The sequence below is a fragment of the Perca fluviatilis genome, chromosome 7 (assembly GCF_010015445.1).
Source record: "Perca fluviatilis chromosome 7, GENO_Pfluv_1.0, whole genome shotgun sequence".
NCBI lineage: Eukaryota > Metazoa > Chordata > Actinopteri > Perciformes > Percidae > Perca > Perca fluviatilis.
Genome location: NC_053118.1, coordinates 34,419,527 through 34,442,156, shown reverse-complemented (window position 1 = coordinate 34,442,156; position 22,630 = coordinate 34,419,527). Strand labels below are relative to the sequence as shown.

General features: G+C 39.7%; 1 protein-coding gene across 3 annotated transcripts; it reads right to left on the bottom strand.

The window, feature by feature from the left end:
- Positions 1–1,063: 1,063 nt before the first annotated feature.
- LOC120561733 (deleted in malignant brain tumors 1 protein-like) lies at positions 1,064–22,250 on the bottom strand. 3 transcript variants are annotated; one of them, XM_039804950.1, is made up of 22 exons: positions 22,174–22,250; positions 21,089–21,230; positions 20,856–20,933; positions 20,235–20,261; positions 19,760–20,074; positions 18,380–18,670; positions 17,952–18,263; positions 17,219–17,506; positions 16,641–16,955; positions 16,122–16,421; positions 15,271–15,579; positions 13,538–13,852; positions 12,247–12,561; positions 10,738–11,037; positions 9,862–10,170; positions 6,663–6,977; positions 5,722–6,030; positions 5,329–5,622; positions 4,874–5,209; positions 4,672–4,779; positions 1,529–1,589; positions 1,064–1,383 (listed from the first exon to the last, which is right to left on the bottom strand). In XM_039804950.1, the coding sequence occupies exons 3-22, from the start codon at positions 20,905–20,907 to the stop codon at positions 1,239–1,241; spliced, it is 5,016 nt and encodes a 1,671-aa protein (XP_039660884.1). In that variant the 5' UTR covers positions 20,908–20,933; positions 21,089–21,230; positions 22,174–22,250; the 3' UTR covers positions 1,064–1,238. The 3 variants fall into 3 exon arrangements, with proteins under 3 accessions (XP_039660884.1, XP_039660885.1, XP_039660886.1); XM_039804951.1 differs by lacking the exon at positions 22,174–22,250 and adding an exon at positions 21,335–21,349; XM_039804952.1 differs by lacking the exons at positions 5,329–5,622; positions 5,722–6,030; positions 6,663–6,977.
- Between the last annotated feature and the right edge of the window lie 380 nt (positions 22,251–22,630).

Genomic DNA, 22,630 nt, shown 5'->3' with positions numbered 1-22,630 from the left:
CATTACACTCACTCACTCACTCACTCTCGCTCTCTCGCTCACGCTCGTTAACATAAACACACACTCTGATACACAAGCACATACTTAATATTTAGGCATGCAAATACAGTCGATCATATACGCGCACATACAGTATACCATACACACATTTTCAGCAGATATCAAGCTATATCAAGATATCAAGTCTCTTTCATTGCCGGGGCTTTGTGAAACTGAGCTAATATCCTTACATACCGACAGGAAAGCTTTAAAGCCGAACACACATTCATTGCTACACACTCACTCACATGACACAAAACACACACTTCCCAACGATGCACGCTGACAAGGGCATTTCAAGCAATTTTGTCACTCTCAATTTTGTTCAACTGAAAATCATTTTATCCTCACTTGTCACCTCTCGGAGTGCAAATGTGTTTAACCAAGTCTGTGTTTGTGTGTATGTTTGCACGCTTGAGTTAGAAGTTGTTGTTGTTGTTGTTATTGGCTGCAGGAATGAAGTTCAGCTGCAGTTGGCTACAATCCACACACACACACACACACACACACACACACACACACACACACACACACACACACACACACACACACACACACACACACACACACCTACCCCCTTGTTAAATAGCAACTGAACACCAGTTGAAAATCTTGTTTTTAGCGGACCTCCAGTGGTTTAACTTCTCTTTTTGTTGCCGTGATGTTGCAGTGTACGTCAGGGTGTGTCAATACACTGCAACATCAGTGTTGGGTGAGGTTACAGGTGCGCCAGACTTGAAACTTTTAACCAGAGAGAGCCATAGGGCAATATGGAGAAAATCAAATATCACAATATTTTTGACCAAATACCTCGATATCGATACAGCAACGATATTGTAGTGTTGACTTTTGGTGCTTTCACATAATATTTACACAATGAGATTTTTGATACATAATCATCTGTAAGGTGGATATAATGACTAAGTGGGTAAAGGCAAATAATAGAACAGTTACAACAGTGTGGTAAGTTCAGAAAATGAGAACACTTTACTGTAATGCAGCCTTTAAAAGGAAAAGACAACACTTGAAAAGACAATCATATTACGATATCCAAATTCTAAGACAATATCTAGCCTCATATCACGATATCGATATAATATCGATATATTGCCCAGCTCTATTTTTCACCTTGGTGTTATGTTACTCTTTGAATTGAATGAAATTGCATGACATAGGTGATTCCTTGAAGCCTTTTGTTATCAAGAGAGAACGAGTGGTTCAAGCTCATAACACACTCTCCCAGCCAGGTCTTCAGGGACCCTCTCAACAGAGTTATCAACATCAGCAGTGCTGTGTTCCGGGCTGCGACTCTGTGCATTCTCATTCACTTGGGTATTGTGGATTCTGAGGGAGATAAGGAGGGTGACAAATGCAATCAGAAGGATGTATTTTAAGTTGTTTGATGTAATAAATAAAACGTATATCTTGGCAAATAACATCAGCTAGGTTCTCCTTTTTTACTACCTTCCATCGAATGCTCCATTTTTACCTTTCATCCACGTCCTGCATTATTGCTCCTCCAAACCTGTTACTAAACTGAACAATGGTACCTAAAAAGTAGTACAAAAAATTAATAGTTTAAGCTGAATCAAATACAGGGGAAATCTAGAGAAACTAAGTCTGTCATTTATAAACCTGCATTAAAGTGATGGTTCGGAGTAATTTCACCCTAGGGTCCTTTGCACCATGACCTCGAGCCAAACACAGACAGAAGCTTTTTTCACTTGGGTCTAACATTGGACGAGTTAGCGTAGCGTTATCAGCTGAATAGCTTAGCGCAGGGGCTAATGGATCCAAAGTGTCTCTTAACATTACCCCACTAATAATGCCCAAAATGATACCAAACGTCTACAGTAGTACAAATAGGTTATGTACTCATAAAACGATGGATTGTAAAGTTTGTAAGTACACCAGAAGGTTATGTAAATAACACTTGCCTGTTGGCTTCTGCTCTCTGCTGTTGTTGTTGCTGCTGTAAGGCGAGTGCTTAGGGACGTCTACAAATTACAACCCGAAGAGGGGCGAAAAATATTTATTAATTTAACTTATTTTTTAAAGTAAGTGCTGTAGTATAACTAGCAGGAGACAAGTTATAATTGAGGTAAGTTTGGAGACATTACCTTATTTAATCATTAAATTAATAAATATTTTTGTTGCATCTCTTTTCAGTGTAGTAATTTGTAGACGGCCCTAAGCACTCTTACTGCCCGGTAGTAACAGCAGCAGCAACAGCAGCAGCAGCAGCAGCAGAGACGAGAAGCCAGCAGGCAAGTGTTATTTACATACACTTCTGGTGTACTTACAAACTTTCCAATTCATCGTTTTATGAGTACATAACCTATTTGTACTACTGTAGACGTTTGGTATCATTTCGGGAATTATTAGTGGGGTAATGTTAAGAGACACTTCGGATCCATTAGCCCCTGCGCTAAGCTATTCAGCTGATAACGCTACGCTACGCTAACTCGTCCAATGTTCGACCCAGGTGAAAAAAGCTTCTGGGGGGGTGTTTGGCTCGAGGTCATGGTGCAAAGAACCCTAGGGTGAAATTACTCCGAACCATCACTTTAACTGTTTGGCCACTTGAGAGGCAGCCCAACAAGCTGTGGACACAACATTCACATATTCCATAAGCCCCTCTGAGCAACATTAGCATTAATTTGGTGCTTAGAGTGATAGTTCACTATCCCTTTAAATATGTTTAGTTCAATAACTCTGAAAAATATCTGGTTCTTTAGCTGCTTACAGTTTTTTACGATCGCTATGACACTTTTTTCAATACTTTTAACAACTTTCCTAAACTCTTAACACAGTTAGCACAACATCTGTCTGTGTAGGCTATACAATTAACACATTTCTTGTTGCTTTGACACAAAATGCATACAGTTAACACAAATTTACAAATGCTTTCACACTGTATTTCAGAACAGATAACATCATGTTCTAAACCTAACTTATAGGCTAAAGTCAAAGTGAACAGCTGATCATATTGTAAATTGAAACACAAATATATCCCCTGCATTTTATACATGCATTTATTGAGAAACAGCTGATTGAAGTTATGCAAATAGATCAGTCATAGCTGATTCCCTTCTAGGAAACACACTCAGGTGTTGAGGTTCTTTCAATCGCATGATCATATGGTAGTACAGTAAAAGAGGACCTATTTGAACAATATACTGTAGATGAACACAGAAAATAAGAAAAATGCCTTCACAAGGGAGAGGAAGAGGAGTACCAGGACAATTCTGTCTCTGTCTCCTTTTTTTCATAAACCCCACATTCTATAAAGCTACTCTGAGATGGGTCAATCATTTTTTGTATTGAATCTCTGCAGCAAAAGAAACAAAATGGTGGCCGGGTTGGCTCAGTGGGTAGAGCAGGCACACATATACTTGGAGGTTTATTCCTCAACGCAGAGATTCAGGGTTCAAATCCGACTTGTGACGATTTACTGAATGTCTTTCCCCTTTCTCAACTAGCAGTCCTGTCAAATAAAGGCAGAAAAGCCCAAAAAATATTCTTTGAAAAAAATTTACTAAACCCAACAAAACAAAAATGTAGAGAGGCTTCAAGAGAAACTGCAGTGCAAAACACAATCTATGATCAATACAATCACTATTGTCTATTCTATAAGGGCAGACCTGACTGACACATATAAAATGATGCAGTTTCTGTAATTCCATAGGATGTTAGTGTTTTGTATGACATTGTGCTATGATTGACTAAATGTTCCTGTTGGGAGAGAACATGTGTTAGTGTTTTGCAAGAATTATTTGATTTTGAGACATGATTGCATTGTTTTGGTAAACATAGTGTATTGTGTTAGTGAATTATTGTATTTTGAAAATTAGTGTTGGAGTTTAGTTTACAATGTGTGATTTTGAACATGAAATTAATTGTTTTGCCAATCGTGTGTTGTAGGTGTGTTGGTGCGTTAACAGTTTAGGAAAGTTGTTAAAAGTATTGAAAAAATTGTCATAGCGATCGTGAAAAACTGTAATGCTTCACTATGTACACCAGCTAGTCCCTAACATTGCCTGTCTGCTGTGGCGCTGGGCAGCTCATGCTCACTGGGTTTATTAGAGCTTTTTGAACGAAAACAGCTGTGTTCTGCAGCTCAAAGACTGAACAGAAACAGTCGCGGGCCGGAAAATCCGAAACAATGAGCTGAAAGATGTTAAGTTATGTTATGTTAGTTCTTCGTGCTGAGGGGAAATGCAAAATTGGATGATAATTATCAGTTACATATTGTTGTTTTTTCATAATGAACCTCTTGGAGTCAGCAGAAACAATCTGTAAACCCAACACCAACGTATTATCACCTTTTGCTGCAAAATGTTCCACTATGTTCACAAACTAGTTGCTAAGATAATCTGTTTGTTTTTTTAGTTTTGCCGAAAAAAATGACACTATGTGAATCACAACAGTAAAGTTGCGGTTGAACTGCACAGTCAAGTGATAATTATTAGTGGGTGTGTGTCACGACAAGCTGCAAATTTCATATTATAATTACATTTTTTTTTATAAAATATTACTTGGTGCAGCTTTAAACAATCTAAACGCATTATATGACCGTAAAACAAAGGGGGCATTGGGCTAAATTTGTAAAATAAGAAGTGTGCCACTTACCACCACCTCGCCTTCTTCTTCTCCAGACCAGGTAACCTATAACCAGCACGAGTACCAACACCAGCAGCCCACCCACTAGTCCTGAGACCACTGAAGAGGATAAAGTTGCTGTAGGGGTTAAAAGATAATGTAGTAGAGTTAGCGATGGAGAAAACTAGTAATAATAAGACAAATACACTCTCAAGGACTCTTTGGGTCTTACCAATTACAGTGACTTGAAGTGACTTGGAGGGAACAGAACAGAAGGACATTGAAGACATGTTAAGCCCGTAGACACAGTTATACTCTCCTTGGTTTGTATAATCGAGAGCAGGGAATTCAAAGTGGGCCATGTACAAGATAGAGTGGCCAAATGCTGACAGTGAAGCGACTGTGCTCTTGTTAGACTTTGTCAGATAGAAGAAACCTCCCGGATATGTAGAGTGAATGGAGCATGTGATGGAGAAGCTGCTGCCTTTGGTGACCGATATTTTGTCAGGGCTGTAGATCACCATTTCATGCGGAGATGTCAGGGAGATTCTGGGCTTGTCCAATTTCACTGCAGAATAGAAAACCAACTTTTACAAACTCATATGGATCATAAAACCTGTTTGAAATCTTGCACAGTCAAATTTCCAACAATTATGTTCAATTGGATGAAAACAAAGCACACAATACCTATGACGGAGAGCTCAGCAGTATTTCCTTGAGGATAATAGATGACTTGATTAGGTAATTTCTTTTGATATTCACAGAAGTATGACCCCCTTTGGCTGAAGTTCGCTCTAGGTAAGATAAAGGTTGCAGCTTCGTTCTCTGAGATTTTTTTCATTTGAAATGATCCTTGAGTCTTTTTAAGGACGAATGTCCCACCCATGTGCTCTGTTACTACACTGCAGGTGATCTCAACTCTTTCACCCCAGTTTACCTCCGGAGCCGGACTGAAAGTGATTTGGGGCTTCTGTAGCGCACCTGAAACAGATAATACGTGTTTTCATAACAGCAAACGCAGCTTCATCGAATACCTCATGGAAGGTCATTCACAGATTAAAAATGAGCCAGGCCTCTTACCTAAACAGATAACACCAGCATCTTCACCGTGCCCGCAGTTATTTGCTCCCAAACCGGGATGCGTACAATGTGTGAGAGCAGGCTCTTCGCCTCTACAATTCACATTATCCAGCCATATTGGACCAGTGCCTCTACCGAAGTGGGCACTCACAGGAGCAGAAATGGCATGACCACAGCCAAGCTGTCTACATACCACATCTGCATTGCTCATTCCCCACTCATCATCACACACAGTTCCCCACTGGCCTTTATAGAAGATCTCCACTCTACCAGAGCATTGACCTGAGCCGCCAACCGCCCGTATCTGTGCTGCATGTGAAAACAGAAATTAAGTGAGTCCAAATGGGACAGTCCTAGAGACATGTATTTACATAGAATTTTAGTATATATGTTGTTGTAATTGCATTTGCATGTACTAATACACATGCATTTTCATTTAAAAACACAATACATTTCATATTGTATTTTGAAAGTACTCTTTGTCCCACCGTCATATCAGTTGTAATTTAAAAAGCAAAAGGGGAAACAATGGTGGACTGACAGAATAATAATCATGTGGAATATAACTTATCTTATTTCACTTTTGTCATGCAGGTGAAACATTAAAGCAACAGTTAGACATTCTGAATTTTGAAATATGCTAATTTGCTTTTGTGCTGAGCGTTAGTTACGTAAACATAACTAGAGCCAGCTGCTGGTTAGCTTAGCTTAGCATAAAAACTGGAAAGAGGAAACCTGCTAACCTCGCTCTGTCTGAAGGTAACAAAACTGACCAGAACCTCTTAAGCTAACCAATGAGCACTTTATATCTGTTTATAATTCATTTAGGTTAGCTGTTTCACAGTGTGTAAACAGTATACATATGTGAAACAAATGCTGGTGATATCATATTTGTCCAACTGCATGAGAGAATTCCGAACACATAAATTAAAAGCTATTACCTGCACATAGAGCAGAAGCATCATGTTCGTGCCCACACCTCGCTCCTCTGAAACCTTTGAGTGAGCATTGCTGAAGAGATGTCACATTGTCAAAACATGAATTGCTAGCCTCCACTACTGATCCACTGCCTTGGCCAAAATGGGCAGCGCCAGGAGCGCTCAATGCCTTTCCACATTCCAGCTGCTCACACACCACCTCAGCTTTACTCAGGGTCCAGTCTGTGTCACAAACCGTTTGCCACACATTGCCATGACGGACCTCTACTCTGCCAGAGCATTCATCTCTACCATTAGCCAACTGGACATTCAAACTTCCTGTAATGTAGAGTAAACTAGAATGATTATATGGTATCAGACATTTCAAATTCATTTTAATGTAGTCAAATATATGACAGATAATTAATCAAAAAAGAACACAAGTGAAGTACTTTATTCCTTACATTGCACACTATTCAGATTTGAAAAATTATGAATATAATAATATTAATAATTAATAATAATAACTTGTATTTATATAGCGCCTTTCATGAAACCCAAGAACACTTTACAGAATTACAGTGGCTGTACTAAGGGAGGTTGTAGTAGGCTGTGGTAAACAGGTGGTGTTTCAGGAGTTTTTTAAATGTGTCCAGGGATGTAGCATTTAGAACATTTGCAGGGAGGGTGTTCCAGAGGGATGGGGCTGAAACACTAAAGGCTGTGTCTCTGAAGGCACAGAGTCTGGTGTGGGGAAAGGAGAGCAGGCCAGCATCTGAGGACCGTAGGTTTCGAGTGGGGTGTATGGATGGAGGAGGTCGGAGAGGTACTGTGGGGCCAGGGCATGGAGGGATTTGTAGGTGAGAAGGAGGATTTTATATTTATCCTTTTGAGTCTGACCATCTCAGCACCACCTTTCCCTTTTATTTTTTGGCTTTCCATCATTAGACTCATACTGTCTGTTAACGTTTTCGATAGACTTCCAACATCGTAGGCCGACCAGGGCTATGCCATTTGGGCAGGGGCCGCTCACTGATCCACTATATTTCTGAAAATCCTACTAGACATGGTTGTGACTGTTAGTGCTTTCTGATTGGCCTGTGTTTGTATTTAAATAAGAGGCTGCTGCGGCCTGCCGTAAGGGTTGAGCTGAGGCTGCACAGTTTGACCAGCGCGCAGCGGCGGCACACCAGGCTGCTGGATGGTGTTGCTAAGAACTTGCAATGTAGAACTATTATCAGACCTGCCCTCGTGGCCTCGAAAACTACCGGCCCACCGGGAAAAGTCCCCTCTCTCCCGATTGCCACTCCGCCTCTGCTGCCAGGTCTTGGTGTGGGTGAGGAACCTGGCAGCAGAGTTTTGGACATACTGGAGCCTGGTTAGGGTTTGGGGACCCCAGACAGGACTCCATTGTAGTAGTCCGAACGGGAGGTAATGAAAGCATGTATGAGGGTTTCTATATAATATAAGAACCTGTGACGTGCTGATAAAACACTAATCAGGAGAAAGACAAGTTACCTGCATCAGTTATGTTAATTTATTCAACCATAGATTTAATACAGCCTTAATAAGCAGAGTGAGACAATCTATTTTTTTCTTTCCTTTCTTTCATATGATGGATTGAGGGATTTAAAATGTAGTCATGAAGTTAATGGGGACACTGAATGTCACACTGAGAGCAATGAAAAAACTGTGTTCAGCTTGAAAGGTCATTCTTGAGCATTTACAAGCCCCTATTATCACATGACCGAAATTCCATACGTAGGTATTTAATAACTTCTAAACCATCTTCATGACAACTGAGCAACTCTACTGTTTCTGCGGAGGAAGACCAGAAAATGTGGTTGAAACACCAAGTAAGTGTGAACTTTTCTGTCAAGCCATGTGGGAATGAGATTGAAAGTGGCAATATATAGAAACAAGTTTTGTAAAACTAAGCAAAAAAAAAAACCATACATGAAATTGACATAGTTATGGGAGCAATACAACAACAAACAAGACTGTATTATCTTTAAATATATGGTGGCCTAAGACAAATTGTTTGTGATTAAGTGCATATGTCTGTAGGTATGTATGTATGTATGTATATGTGTATGTATATGAGTATATATATATATATATATATATATATATATATTAGGGGTGGTACGGTTCATGAAAAAACACCCGAACCGCTCGGTTTGCTAGTCTCGGTTTGGAGCATGTGTGTACCGCACGGTTCGTCAGTACACTGTTAAGCTGCACTAACCTCTTACTGCCGTAGTGCCCACTTTATACACCTATGTTAAAACACTAACTGGAAATGACGCGGGATGGGCGTGACAAACGCAACCCATGGCAGCTGATTGGACGATCGCGTCACATGGGTCTGGCTGGTCCCTAATTTCAAAATAGACTGTCATGGCGCGTCGTTCAGAATACGATCTCATATTGTACTAAAATAGTTCACAAGAAACGTGTTTCTGAAAACATTTTAAGCGAGAAATAGGCCATGCAGTTGCTGAATCTGTCTTCATTTCAGATCGACAAAGGTCAGTTTAAAAGATTTTCGTCAGATTTTGAGAGACACCGAGCCGACCCGCTCCTCAAGGTGGAGTGGGGTGCCGCTGCAGGTCACGTCACATGCAGAAATGTCAAGGTGAGAGAGGCTGCCCAGAGCTGGAGGATGCGCCCGGCGTCCGTTTATAGTCTGGTGTGTGGGAACATTTTGGATTTCATGGTACCTAGGATGAAATAAAACAATATATAGAACTGCCACTGTGTGCACGTTTTGTGCAACATGCATTCAATATGCTAATTTTAGCTATATATCATATGCTGAAGTATATTCTGGAGTGTTAAAGATTAAAAGAAAAAATAACAAGAACCGTACAGAACTGAAAACCGTGACCCTAAAACCGTGATACAAACCGAACCATGGGTTTTGTGAACCGTACCACCCCTAATATATATATATATATATATATATATAGTATGTATACATGTATGTGTGTATGAATACACGTTTACGCATGTATATTGTTTATGTTTAAATTCTGATGGGTAGATGTTGTTTTGTAAAACAGGGTAGGCGTAATAAGCCATGGCTTCAGCCTACACCTTTTCGGTTACCACCCTTGTTTCTAATGAATTTGCTGTACATATATTACGTTCTATGTTCAGTAACCGAATAAACTTTCATTCACTTTCATTCATTTTGTCATTTTTGTATGCTTTTTCTTACCTGTGCAGACAACACCAGCAACTGAGCTTGTGTTGCAAGTTTTGTCTCTAAATGGTCTCTGTGGGCACTGACTCAGTGTTGACTCCTTTCCATTGCATTCAATTTGATCAATCCAGGTCTGTCCCGTACCATGGCCATACTCAGCCGCAGTGGTAATTTTATGAGTCCTCCCGCAGTTCAACTGTCTGCACGCCACATCTGCATCATTAACATCCCAGGATTCACCACACACATTCCCCCACTGGCCTTTGTCGTAGAACTCCACTCTTCCAGCACATTGACTGGACCCATCAGACAACTTCACATTACCTGCAAATGACAGTTGTTATATGAATTTACAGTCCATCTTTGGTGTTTGTTTTTATTTGTATACTTTTTTTATGTCAAAGTTGTAATTACCTAGAAGAAAAAAATTTAAGTTTTACGTAATTATTTTTCTGCTGTGATAGCGCCCCCCTACATAAGTGTTCCAAATGAAACCCCAAATGGGGGGGCCACCAACATTGTTAGTTGTTGCTGAGTCCCATCTGTGATTGTTGCATTATTCCGTGACTATGTTAGTTACTCCATGATTTAAATGACGAGGTAACATACGGAGTAAAGAGGTTGCTGGAAAATTACTGGACTCATTGCTTTGACTTCGACAGTCTGGTCATTTGTCATATTGTCACCATATCTTGACATGTAAAAAGGGGCAGCTAAGGCTAGCTTGGCCCCCCTCCTTTTGGAACCTGCCTCAGCAGGTGTTGAAATAGGCCTAACGTGAATGCATTGGTCGCTGCACATTGGCAGACTCTCATTGCAGCTGTGTTAGCTCGCTAGCACATGCGAGGCATGTGAGGGGAATTCAAATTTCAATTCAACTTCAAGTCTTACCTGAACATTTGACAGATGCCTCTTCAAAGCGATCTTGCCCGGTCCTGACATATTCTCTCAGTGTGCACAGTGTGAGAGAGCTCTCTCTACCGCTACAACTGATCGTATACCCTCCTGAATGTCTACCCTGACCATATGACCCTGAGAACCTGACAGGATCTCCACAATTCATCTCTCTGCACACCACTGCAGTTTCAGTCATCCCCCAGGTAAGATTATATGCTGCTGACCATCGGCCACCATGGTAGAACTCCACCCTGCCTGAGCACTGGTCAGTCCCATTGATTAGTCTAATGTTAGCTGGAGAGAAAAAAGAGAATCAGCCATTAGTTAGGTGCAGAGGTGTATAAAGTACTAGAGACCCATACTTGAGTAAAAGTACAAGTGCTTGCTCAAAAAAGTGACTTGAGTAGAAATCGAAGGGAAGTACTAAAGTATTCAAAAATGTTTGTACTTAAGTATTGCAAGTCGTTTATTTTAAAATCTACTACTCAAGTACTGAAAGTAAAAGTACAAGTATTGTGTTATGTAGTTATTAAAGAAAGCAGTCAAAAGTTTGAATATCATATTGTTTATATTATTTCAAATGTTTAGCCTAAGGCTGTAGCCAAAGGACTTAACAAGTATTAAATATATTGTATTAAATTAAAAATAACAAACAAATATTGAAATAAAATTTACAATTATCACACTGTGCAAGTAAAATGAACATCCTCTCCAGCACAGTAACGATTAAAGCCCCCAAAAGCTAATCACACACTAGCTAGTAACGTGTATGATGAACATGAACATTAGCAAGCTAGCAACATCCAGATAAACTAGCAGCTTCACATCACAGGGTCAAACGGTTAACATTCAGGACTCACTGCAGACTCAAACAACTCATGAAAAGCTTAATCTGCTGCAACAATAGCTAAATAGAAAGAGTACAAACTTACATTGTCTCTGACTTCTGAACGGGTAACCGTAGTGAAAAGAAACGCGAGGCGATCTTGGGGATTTCTTACGTAATCAGTGTACGTAACTAGTAGCTGTAACTAGTTACGTAGCTGTAACTACACCCACTGTAACCTACCCAGTCTCTGTAGCGTGAGGAATTCACAACAGTAAGGAGTAACGATGCAGCACATCAAAAATGTATCGGCGTAAAAGTATTTAATTCATCGAAAATAAATACTCAAGTAAAAGTGGAAGTAGGAAAAAAAATAATACTCCAGTAGAGTACAGATACAGCCTTTTAGTACTTAAGTAGAATAGTGAAGTAGTTCTACTTCCTTACTATACAACTCTGGTTAGTTGGGTTTTGGACATGTTTGAAAAGAATAGCTGGTTAATTCAAATTGTATGTGATATTCTGATTGATATCGTAGCAGAAACAACTATGATATTATTTTTGACAATAATCAGCAAAATATTCATTTGAAGCATTAGGGGCGACGGATAAATGTAAGCATAAAAACACTGTGTCAAATAAAGTAAATAACATGCTAACAATAATCGAGATGATACCTGAGCACACCACACCGGCATCTTCCCCATGACCACAGTCATGTTGTCCGAGGGTGGAATGTCGGCAGTGCATAAGAGACGTCTCATTACCGATACAGCCTACATCATCCAGCCAGATGGCTCCTTGGCCTTGACCAAAGAAGGAACTGGATTTGGCTGTCTTAGCTGTTCCACAGTCCATGGCTCTGCACACCACCTCAGCATCTTTGATGTCCCACTGGTCATCACACACCGTTCCCCACTGGTCATTATGCTGAACCTCCACTCTACCAGAACATCTGTCAGTGCCATTGACAAGCCTTAGTGGTGGATTACCTGAGGACAGATCCACTCATGTTAAAAGTAATGACGAGCTAAAGTCAAATTATGAAATAGTGGGCTTCATCTGGACTGTCAAATGTACTCAGTTTTGTAGTTATTAAGGTAGTTACTTATTTATCACAATCAGGCCATTTAAGTAAGTAAAAGGAGATTTAATGCACATAGATAGGCCGATCTTGTTTTTAATGACCACATTGTCCTTTGCTATTCTAACAAAAATGCCTCTCAAAATCTGACGAAAATCTTTTAAACTGACCTTTGTCGATCTCAAATGAAGACCGATTCAGCAACTGTATGGCCTATTTCTCGCTTAAAATGTTTTCAGAAACACGTTTCAGTGAAATATTTTCGTAAAATACGAGAGATCGTATTTCGAACAAGCCGCCATTATTGGTCAGCTGGCTTTACAGACCCATGTGACGCGTTCATCATTTCTCGTTTTATTTTTTTGTATTACGTCTCGCGCATGCTCAGAACGTACGCTCAAGTCGGCGTCGCTTCGGTGTGTTCCAAGGCACTTTTTGGACCTCAGGGAGCCGACTGATCAGTCCGACTGCCTTTTCTGCTGACGGTCAGCCGTCGTGTTGGTGTGTCAGGGCCATAAAGCTAACTAATAAGCACTTTATATCTGTTTGTAATTCATTTAGGGTAGCTGTTTCATATTTTTCCCAGTTTTTATCCTAAGCTTGGCCAACCAGATTTGGGCTCTAGTTACTTATTTACCTTACAGAGTGTGGTATCGGACTTTACATCTAACTCTTGACAACAAAGCAAATTAGTGTATTTCCTAAAATGTCGAACTATTTCTTTAAGGGATGATTGCACTTTATTGAAGAAGTATGTGTAATTATTTTCCACTCCACTGTTTTTACTTGTGTAAACAGTATACATATGTGAAACAAATGCTGGTGGTATCATATTTGTCCAACTGCATGAGAGAATTCCAAACACATAAATTAAAAGCTATTACCTGCACATAGAGCAGAAGCATCATGTTCGTGCCCACACCTTGCTCCTCTGAAACCTTTGAGTGAGCATTGCTGAAGAGATGTCACATTGTCAAAACATGAATTGCTAGCCTCCACTACTGATCCATTGCCTTGGCCAAAATGGGCAGCGCCAGGAGCGCTCAATGCCTTTCCACATTCCAGCTGCTCACACACCACCTCAGCTTTTCTCAGGGTCCAGTCTGTGTCACAAACCGTTTGCCACACATTGCCATGACGGACCTCTACTCTGCCAGAGCATTCATCTCTACCATTAGCCAACCGGACCTCCAAACTTCCTGTAATGTAGAGTAAACTAGAATGATTATATGGTATCTTACATTTCAAATTCATTTTAATGTAGTCAAATATTTGACAGATAATTAATCAAAAAAGAACACTAGTGAAGTACTTTATTCCTTACATTGCACACTATTCAGATTTGGAACACAATACATTTGAAAAATATGAATATAATAATTAGTGCTGTCAAACAATTAAAATATTTAATCGCGATTAATTGCATTAATGTCATAGTTAACTTGCAATTAATCACACATTTTTATCTATTCTAAATGTCCCTTGATTTCTTTTTGTCCCATTATTTTTTCTCATTTTAATACTCTTATCAACATGGAAAAGTGTATCGGCTTGCTTTGTTCTTTTGTCGCCTGGCTTTGACGAGGGGGGTGAAAATTTTGCATCAGCTGTGTGCTTGGCCATCAGCTGTGTGCTTGGCCATCAAGTGGTATTTCAGACTGGATGTGCTGCGATGATAGCTCAGTTCACGACAAAACACACAGATCATGTTGGTCTTGTCAATGGAACCATTTGGCGACTTTTTAAAAGTAAACTTTCCATTCAGAATCTTATTGGCATCCATTTCGGTGTCGCACGCTCGCCATCCACTCAAAATGTAACGTTAGCCTACTACTCTTGGCCGGCTCGCAAGCCCAAACAAGTTTGTGTGGCGTGTCCCAAATTTGTTTTGTTTCTGGTCTAGCTAGATCCGGTGTGGTGTTGTAGTTTTTCTAACGTTACTAGTTGTTGTAACAGCATGTGAAAAAACTACAAAGTTTGATAGGCCAAGAAGAACGTTAATCTCGCGCTACATTACAATGGGTTTGCGTTAACGGCGTTAATAATGTGTTTAACTGACAGCAGTAATAATAATAATAACTTTTATTTATATCGCGCCTTTTATAAAACCCAAGGACACTTTACAGAATTACAGTGGCTGTACTAAGGGAGGTTGTAGTAGGCTGTGGTAAACAGGTGGTGTTTCAGGAGTTTTTTTAAATGTGTCCAGGGATGTAGCATTTCAAACATTTGCAGGGAGGATGTTCCAGAGGGATGGGGCTGCAACACTAAAGGCTCTGTCTCCGAAGGCACAGAGTCTGGTGTGGGGAATGGCCACGTGACCAATATTCCATACGTAGGTATTTAATAACGACTAAACCATTTTCATGACAACTGAGCAACTCTACTGTTTCTGCGGAGGAAGACCAGAAAATGTGGTTGAAACACCAAGTAAGTGTGAACTTTTCTGTCAAGCCATGAACGAATTGAAAATGAATTGAAAGTGACAATATATAGAAACAAGTTTTGTAAAACTAAGCGAAAAAAAACCATACATGAAATTGACATAGTTATGGGAGCGATACAACAACAAACAAGACTGTATTATCTTTTGTCATTTTTGTATGCTTTTTCTTACCTGTGCAGACAACACCAGCAACTGAGCTTGTGTTGCAAGGTTTGTATCTAAATGGGCTCTGTGGGCACTGACTCAGTGTTGACTCCTTTCCATTGCATTCAATTTGATCAATCCAGGTCTGTCCCGTACCATGGCCATACTCAGCCGCAGTGGTAATTTTATGAGTCCTCCCGCAATTCAGCTGTCTGCACACCACATTTGCATCATTCACATCCCAGGATTCACCACACACATTCCCCCACTGGCCTTTGTCGTAGAACTCCACTCTTCCAGCACATTGACTGGGCCCATCAGATAACTTCACATTACCTGCAAATGACAGTTGTTATATGAATTTACAGTCCATCTTTGGTGTTTGTTTTTATTTGTGTACTTTTTTGGTCAAAGTTGTAATTACCTAAAAGAAGAAATTGTAATTATTTTTCTACCGTGATAGCGCCCCCTACATAAGCGTTCCAACTGAAACCCCAGATGGGGGGGCCACCAACATTGTTAGTTGTTGCTGGGTCCCATCTGTGATTTTTGCATTATTCCGTGACAATGTTAGTTACTCCATGATTTAAATGACGAGGTAACATACGGAGTAAAGAGGTTGCTGGAAAATAACTGGACTCATTGCTTTGACTTTGACAGTCTGGTTTTGTCAATTTGTCATATTGTCACCATATCTTGACATGTAAAAACGGGGCCCCCCTCCTTTTGGAACCTGCCTCAGCAGGTGTTGAAATAGGCCTAACATGAATGCATTGGTCGCTGCACATTGGCAGACTCTCATTGCAGCTGTGTTAGCTCGCTAGCACATGCGAGGCATGTGAGGGGAATTCAAATTTCAATTCAACTTCAAGTCTTACCTGAACATTGGACAGATGCCTCTTCAAAGTGATCGTGCCCGGTCCTGACGTATTCTCTCACTGTGCACAGTGTGAGAGAGCTCTCTCTACCGCTACAACTGATCGTATACCCTCCTGAATGTCTACCCTGACCATATGAACCTGACAACTTGACAGGATCTCCACAATTCATCTCTCTGCACACCACTGCAGATTCATTCATCCCCCAGGTAAGATTATATGCTGCTGACCATTGGCCACCATGGTAGAACTCCACCCTGCCTGAGCACTGGTCAGTCCCATTGATTAGTCTAATGTTAGCTGGAGAGAGAAGAGAGAATCAGCCATTAGTTAGTTGGGGTTTGGACATGTTTGAAAAGAATAGCTTGTTAATTCAAATTGTATGTGATATTCTGATTGATATTGACAATAATCAGCAAAATATTCATTTGAAGCATTAACGGGCGACGGATAAATGTAAGCATAAAAACACTGTGTCAAATAAAGTAAATAACATGCTAACAATAATCGAGATGATACCTGAGCACACCACACCGGCATCTTCCCCATGACCACAGTCATGTTGTCCGAGGGTGGAATGTCGGCAGTGCATAAGAGACGTCTCATTACCGATACAGCCTACATCATCCAGCCAGATGGCTCCTTGGCCTTGACCAAAGAAGGAACTGGATTTGGCTGTCTTAGCTGTTCCACAGTCCATGGCTCTGCACACCACCTCAGCATCTTTGATGTCCCACTGGTCATCACACACCGTTCCCCACTGGTCATTATGCTGAACCTCCACTCTACCAGAACATCTGTCAGTGCCATTGACAAGCCTTAGTGGTGGTTTACCTGAGGACAGATCCACTCATGTTAAAAGTAATGACGAGCTAAAGTCAAATTATGAAATAGTGGGCTTCATCTGGACTGTCAAATGTACTCAGTTTTGTAGTTATTAAGGTAGTTACTTATTTATCACAATCAGGCCATTTAAGTAAGTAAGAAGATTTAATGCACATAGATAGGCCGATCTTGTTTTTAATGACCACATTGTCCTTTGCTATTCTAGTTGAACTGTGCTACAGTACGGTATATTCCTATCTTTTGTGTCTTACCTCCACATGAAAGAGAAACAGCTTCACATCTCCCTGTCAATTCTTGAAGTGTGCATTGGGAGATAGAGGTCACATTGCCAGAGCATCTACTTGTATAGGCTCTCAGTCCACTGTCACCAAAATTTAAGCTTTCTTGAGTTGGTTTTGGAGGGCCACAATTGAGTTCATTACACACCACCTGAGCATCTTCATTGCCCCAGTTATTACAAATTTTCCCCCATTGGCCATTGTGGAAGACCTCCACTCTGCCAGAGCAGCGGTCAGTCCCATTGAACAATCTGACTGAATCTGGAAAGCAGTTAAGAAGGTATTGTATTTAAAATGTTAATGAAAAATGTCAATATTTCAGCAATGGCATAAATATGATTTGTGGCAAGTAGAACAGCACTGCCTCTAAATATGTGATAATGCACCAAAGAACAACTATAAAAAGACAAACAGCAAAAAGATGATGGCGCCACGCTGCACAGGATTTTCTAATTTAGTAATTTTCTAGTAGAAATTTGTAAGTAATGTTTATGAAAATTCCAATTCAGTATACATGCAGGAGTTTAAAAACGAAAGATAAGTGTGGTATTTTCAGCTCTTGTTTTGGTGAAGTACAAAGTCATAATTTTATTTGTTTAATGTTTGTTTTTTATATTGCTCTGGCACTCGAAATTGGGGTGTCATCAGGATTTTGAACCTGATTTCATTCATGTAATGTACTCACACATAGTAAAGCATGTGTTACCTGAGCATACAACACCAGCATCTTCACCGTGGGCACAGTTGTGTTTTCCAAAACCTCTGTGAGGGCAGTCAGCAAGAGACTTCTCATGACCAGCACACTCAACATCGTCCAACCAAATCTGATCCTGACCTCTGCCAAAAAACGCCCTGTACTGGACCGAGTGAGCACTCCCACAGTTCATCTCTCGACATACAACATCTGCTTCTGGCATCCCCCATCCGTCATCACAAACCGTTCCCCACTGTCCATTGTGGTAGACTTCCACTCGGCCAGAGCACCGACTAGTCCCGTTACTCAGCCGAAGTAGTTTGTCTGTCAGGTGGTAAAGAAAAAAAAGACAATGGCATGTTTGTTCAGAAGCCATCTGAAAGTAACCATAACGTTCAACACATAATTACTGATGTAGTTTGAACAGATAGATGACTTACTTGTACAGACAACAGTAGCACTGACACAGCTTTCCTTGAATTCCTGAAGTCTGCACTGTGAGAGAGAGCTCTCATTCCCAAAGCACTTGGGTTTGACGCCACCCAGGTCATGTGTCTCTCCAAAATATAGCACTTCAGCCTGATCGACAGGAGGGCCACAGTTAATCTCTCGGCACACCACGTCAGCGTCTGCCTTGGTCCAGTCATTACACACTCGTTTCCAGTTGCCATCATGGTGGACTTCCACTCGACCACTGCATAGATTGCTTCCGTTGACCACTCTCACATATTCTGCAAAATATGTAGATCGAAATTGAACTAAAATCAACAAATACACAACAAGTGATTGTGTGTAAGTAGAACAGACTGCAAAAAAATATTTTGCTGGGCTCTGTCCAATGCTCTTTGCATTTTACAGCAGCTGGTCATGTACTGACCTGTCTGTTGTATTTCTGCTGCAACAGCAATACGTAACAATCATTTTAAAGCAGACAACACATTGTGATCTGACAATTAGGCCATGCGAGCGGAGTGGGGCAGCGAGATTTTCCACTCCTCACTCATGGAGCTGTTTTTTCCCTCCGCTCCCCTGCTCAAAGCTGGAGATAAAGCTCCAACATTTTAAAAATCCACTCTGCGCTCCATCCAAAATCCTCCCGCTTGAGCTCCGCTCACACGCTCTGCTGACAATACAATCGCTAGGTTTTTGATGCAATAATATGATCAGTTGCTAAGATAAATGCTGCGTTAGCTGCTTTTCTACACAGCTGTATTTCCCAATTTCTCTTCGCAGTTCCACATTTCTGGTCTTCATATTATTTCATTTCATGAGCTTACTCTGTAATTAGAGGTTAGTGCCTAATTAATGTTTAAAGAAAAATATTTTGGATAATATGCTTACTCACTTACAGACAAGAAAGTTAGATGAGAAGATTGATATCACTCATATCCAATGAAAATAAGTCTACAGCCCGCAGCCAATTAGCTTAGCTTAGCAGCAACACTGGAAACAGGGATACGGCTGGCCTGGCTCTGATCAAAGTTGACAAAATCCACTTACCAGCACCAAAGCTCAATAATCTGTATATCTATTCTTGTAAAAATAACAATTTGCCTTTTTATGTTTCCCATGTTCCCAGTCTTTATGCTAAGCTAAGCTAAGTTGCTGTAGTCTTAATGGACGTATATGAGCGTAGTATCAATCTTATCAACTCTGCAAGAAGACCAATTTCCCAAAGACAAATGTCCAACTATTGCTTTAATAAAGGAACAAAGTGTATAATTTGAGTCGTATCCAACCAGTAATTCAATTTAAAATAATGGTTGTAAAGCAAACACAAGTGAAATAAGAATATACTATAAGAATGAATCCAGTCTTACCTGAACAGACAACCCCCGCGTCTTCACTGTGGTGACAGTTATTTTCCCCCATTGGTCTTTGTGGGCACTTGAGGACAGAAGGCTCATGACCAGTACACTGAACATCATCCAACCAGATCCTGTTCTGTCCCTCTCCAAAAAAGGCGCCGTTTTTGGCATCAAGAACTGTCCCACAGTTTAGCTCTCGACACACCACGTCAGCGTTGGCAATGCTCCAATGATCATCACACACCGTTCCCCAACTGTCATTGTGGTAGACCTCAAGTCTACCAGAGCAATTGGAAGGCCCGCCGACCAGCCTAATTTTGTCACATTCTAGAAATTAAAAATGAAAGCACAATAGCTGTAGGTTGTGTCACCAAACTCAATAACAAAAAGTCCTTTTTTATTAGATAGGGTTGTAGAAATCTAAAAATGTTTTCATTGTGCCTGTGTTTTTTTTTTTTGGCATCAAACATAAATAGAACTTACTAACCTATAAGCAGTGGTACACTCAGTAGACCTACAGCAGAAACACATAGTAAAATGTTCAGCCCAGAGATTGATCATGAATATTTCAAACAACATTACAATGAATGCACAGCGTTTAGTGCTGTAATTTACCAAATGTGTTACGTATCAGGATAGCCCCTTGAGCTGTAGCATGAAGTTACAAAAAAACATCCCTCAAAATTGTCCACCATTAACTTTGTCAAATTGATCAAAGAAAGAACATTTGAAAAAACAAAACACTTATCAATAATAAAGGAACATTCTTTGGATACTAACAATGAGGCTTTCACTTCTGGTCAGAATCAGAATCAGAAAGAGATTTATTGGCAGGTATGTAGCACTTACTAGGAATTTGTCTTGGTTGAAGGTGCATACATTAAAACAATAATATAAAATAAAATAATAAATACAGAAACAAATAACACATACATACATACATACACACATACATACATACATTCTATACTATTTAGCATTAATTGGGTTAGTGAATGCATCTTTGTCATGGTTTTGAGAGCATGCAACTAAAATGTTTGACTAAATTGTACTGATTTGATTTAAGAAATTAAAAGGAAGAAGTCAATTTAAAAAAACAGAAACTCACCTATTGACAAATAAAAAACAAAATGTAGTTTTTCAGCAGTAATGAAGATCATTTTGTGTCTTCAAAGTAGATCAAATGCTGTCAAGGTACGATAAAAAAAGAGTATTGTTAAAAAGTTTGGTACTTTACTGTCTCTATCTGTCTTCGGCAAAGTTGATTTTTGGGAGCTATCCAGTTATTTTTTATTTTTATTTTTACAAAAATCTGCAAAGGCAATTAAGTAGCCCTCTTACCTTTTGAATCCACCAGGCTATTTGAACTCACAATTCAAAATAAAAAGCTGATTCCATCTGAAACATCAAAAGGATAGACGCCCCATGTGCAGATCCAGTAATTGTTATGAATAAAAGAGGCTGCCTGGACTTGGACTGCAACCTGGATGCATGTGGACATTTTGATAAATCATTAAAGACGGGATTTTATTTAGTTTTACACAACATCTACATTACTATTTGAAAAAGAAATGGAAACACACCCACGTGTATAATAATGCTGGTAAGCAGTTGTGCATGAAATCGCAGATTTATGGACAGAACAAATAAACAACTGCAAAAAATAAAAGGTAAATGAAGATCCAAAGGAGAGTTTTGAGCGAATGTCAAGAGGTGACCATCGACTCCCAATGCTAACCCAACCACCTGTCCCCTCCCACCTCTGGTTATCATTCACAGCAGTCCTTTTATGTTGAATTTGTAAAAAAAAAAACAGCCAATTCGCTTCCTTTCTTTAAATTCCAATGAAGTGGTAGCCTCAATAAACAGGCCACTTAGCTGTTTATTTGCTGCATCTGCACAATATCATAAGATCTTTAAGAAAGCCTCAACAGAACATATGACTTGGTGTGAGTACAAATCTATTAAAGAAATATGTTAAATAAAAAATGACACTATATTGTGAAAAGTTCACAATGCTGTTGCCGGAATTTCGTACATTCAATTAGAAAATATGCGTGCAATTCCACATTCAGTTCTATTATAAATATGAGCTTTATAGTGGCATTTGTATTTCAATTTTAATCTTGGCATTAATTATGCATTTTCAAACATGAAAAAAAACATTGTTTCAATTTTCCATTGTGTTGTTTTTAATGCATCAAAATTTAATATGGTCAGTCTTGGTTAATATTATCGCATTTTTTACTCACAATGTGATCCAAGCCCTGGATTATGCTGCAAAACAATCCAGGCCACTTCCAAGCCCAATAATATAATAATAAGCCTCCTCTGATAGTTACATGCGCTAAACTTTGAGCTTTAAAATATTTTTTTTGTTGACACAAAATCACTGAAATATCATATTTTACAATAAATTTTCTTACCTTACAAAATGAGTTGAGGACTTGTTCTGTCACAAACGCTTGACTTGACAGAACCAGTTCACGTCCCACATCTTAACATCAACATGACTCATTGGGAGTGGGAATGGCTAACACTTCCCCTTGTGAAAGTGTGAGCTTCAGTATTTTTTCATTTGTTCAGTTCCTGTTATAGACTGCAAAATACTGCAGTACAGTCTTCTTTCAGAATTATTTTCTATCACCACTGTACCTTTGGAGCAACAATTTATGCCGTGTAGATCCAACTAGCTAGGCTAGGGACAACAGCGACAACCTTTAGGCTAACGGTGGCTCAATTTTAGTTTTCCTGTCGATCAGTAAGCAGTAAATAATAAATATAATAATAAAATAATAAATTGCATACACGGCAAGTAGATTCAATCTGATGTTATCTGTTAGTCGTGGTTATCCCTGTGTGTTTTGTTAATTTCAATGAATG

Coding starts and splice junctions, on each gene's coding strand:
- LOC120561733 (XM_039804950.1), bottom strand. CDS start 20,907: ATGATCTTCATTACTGCTGAAAAACTACATTTTGTTTTTTATTTGTCA. Junction 13,853..15,270: donor TGCTGGTGTTGTCTGCACAG/GTAAGAAAAAGC, acceptor TCTACATTACAG/GAAGTTTGGAGGTCCGGTTG. Junction 1,384..1,528: donor ATGCAGGACGTGGATGAAAG/GTAAAAATGGAG, acceptor TATCTCCCTCAG/AATCCACAATACCCAAGTGA.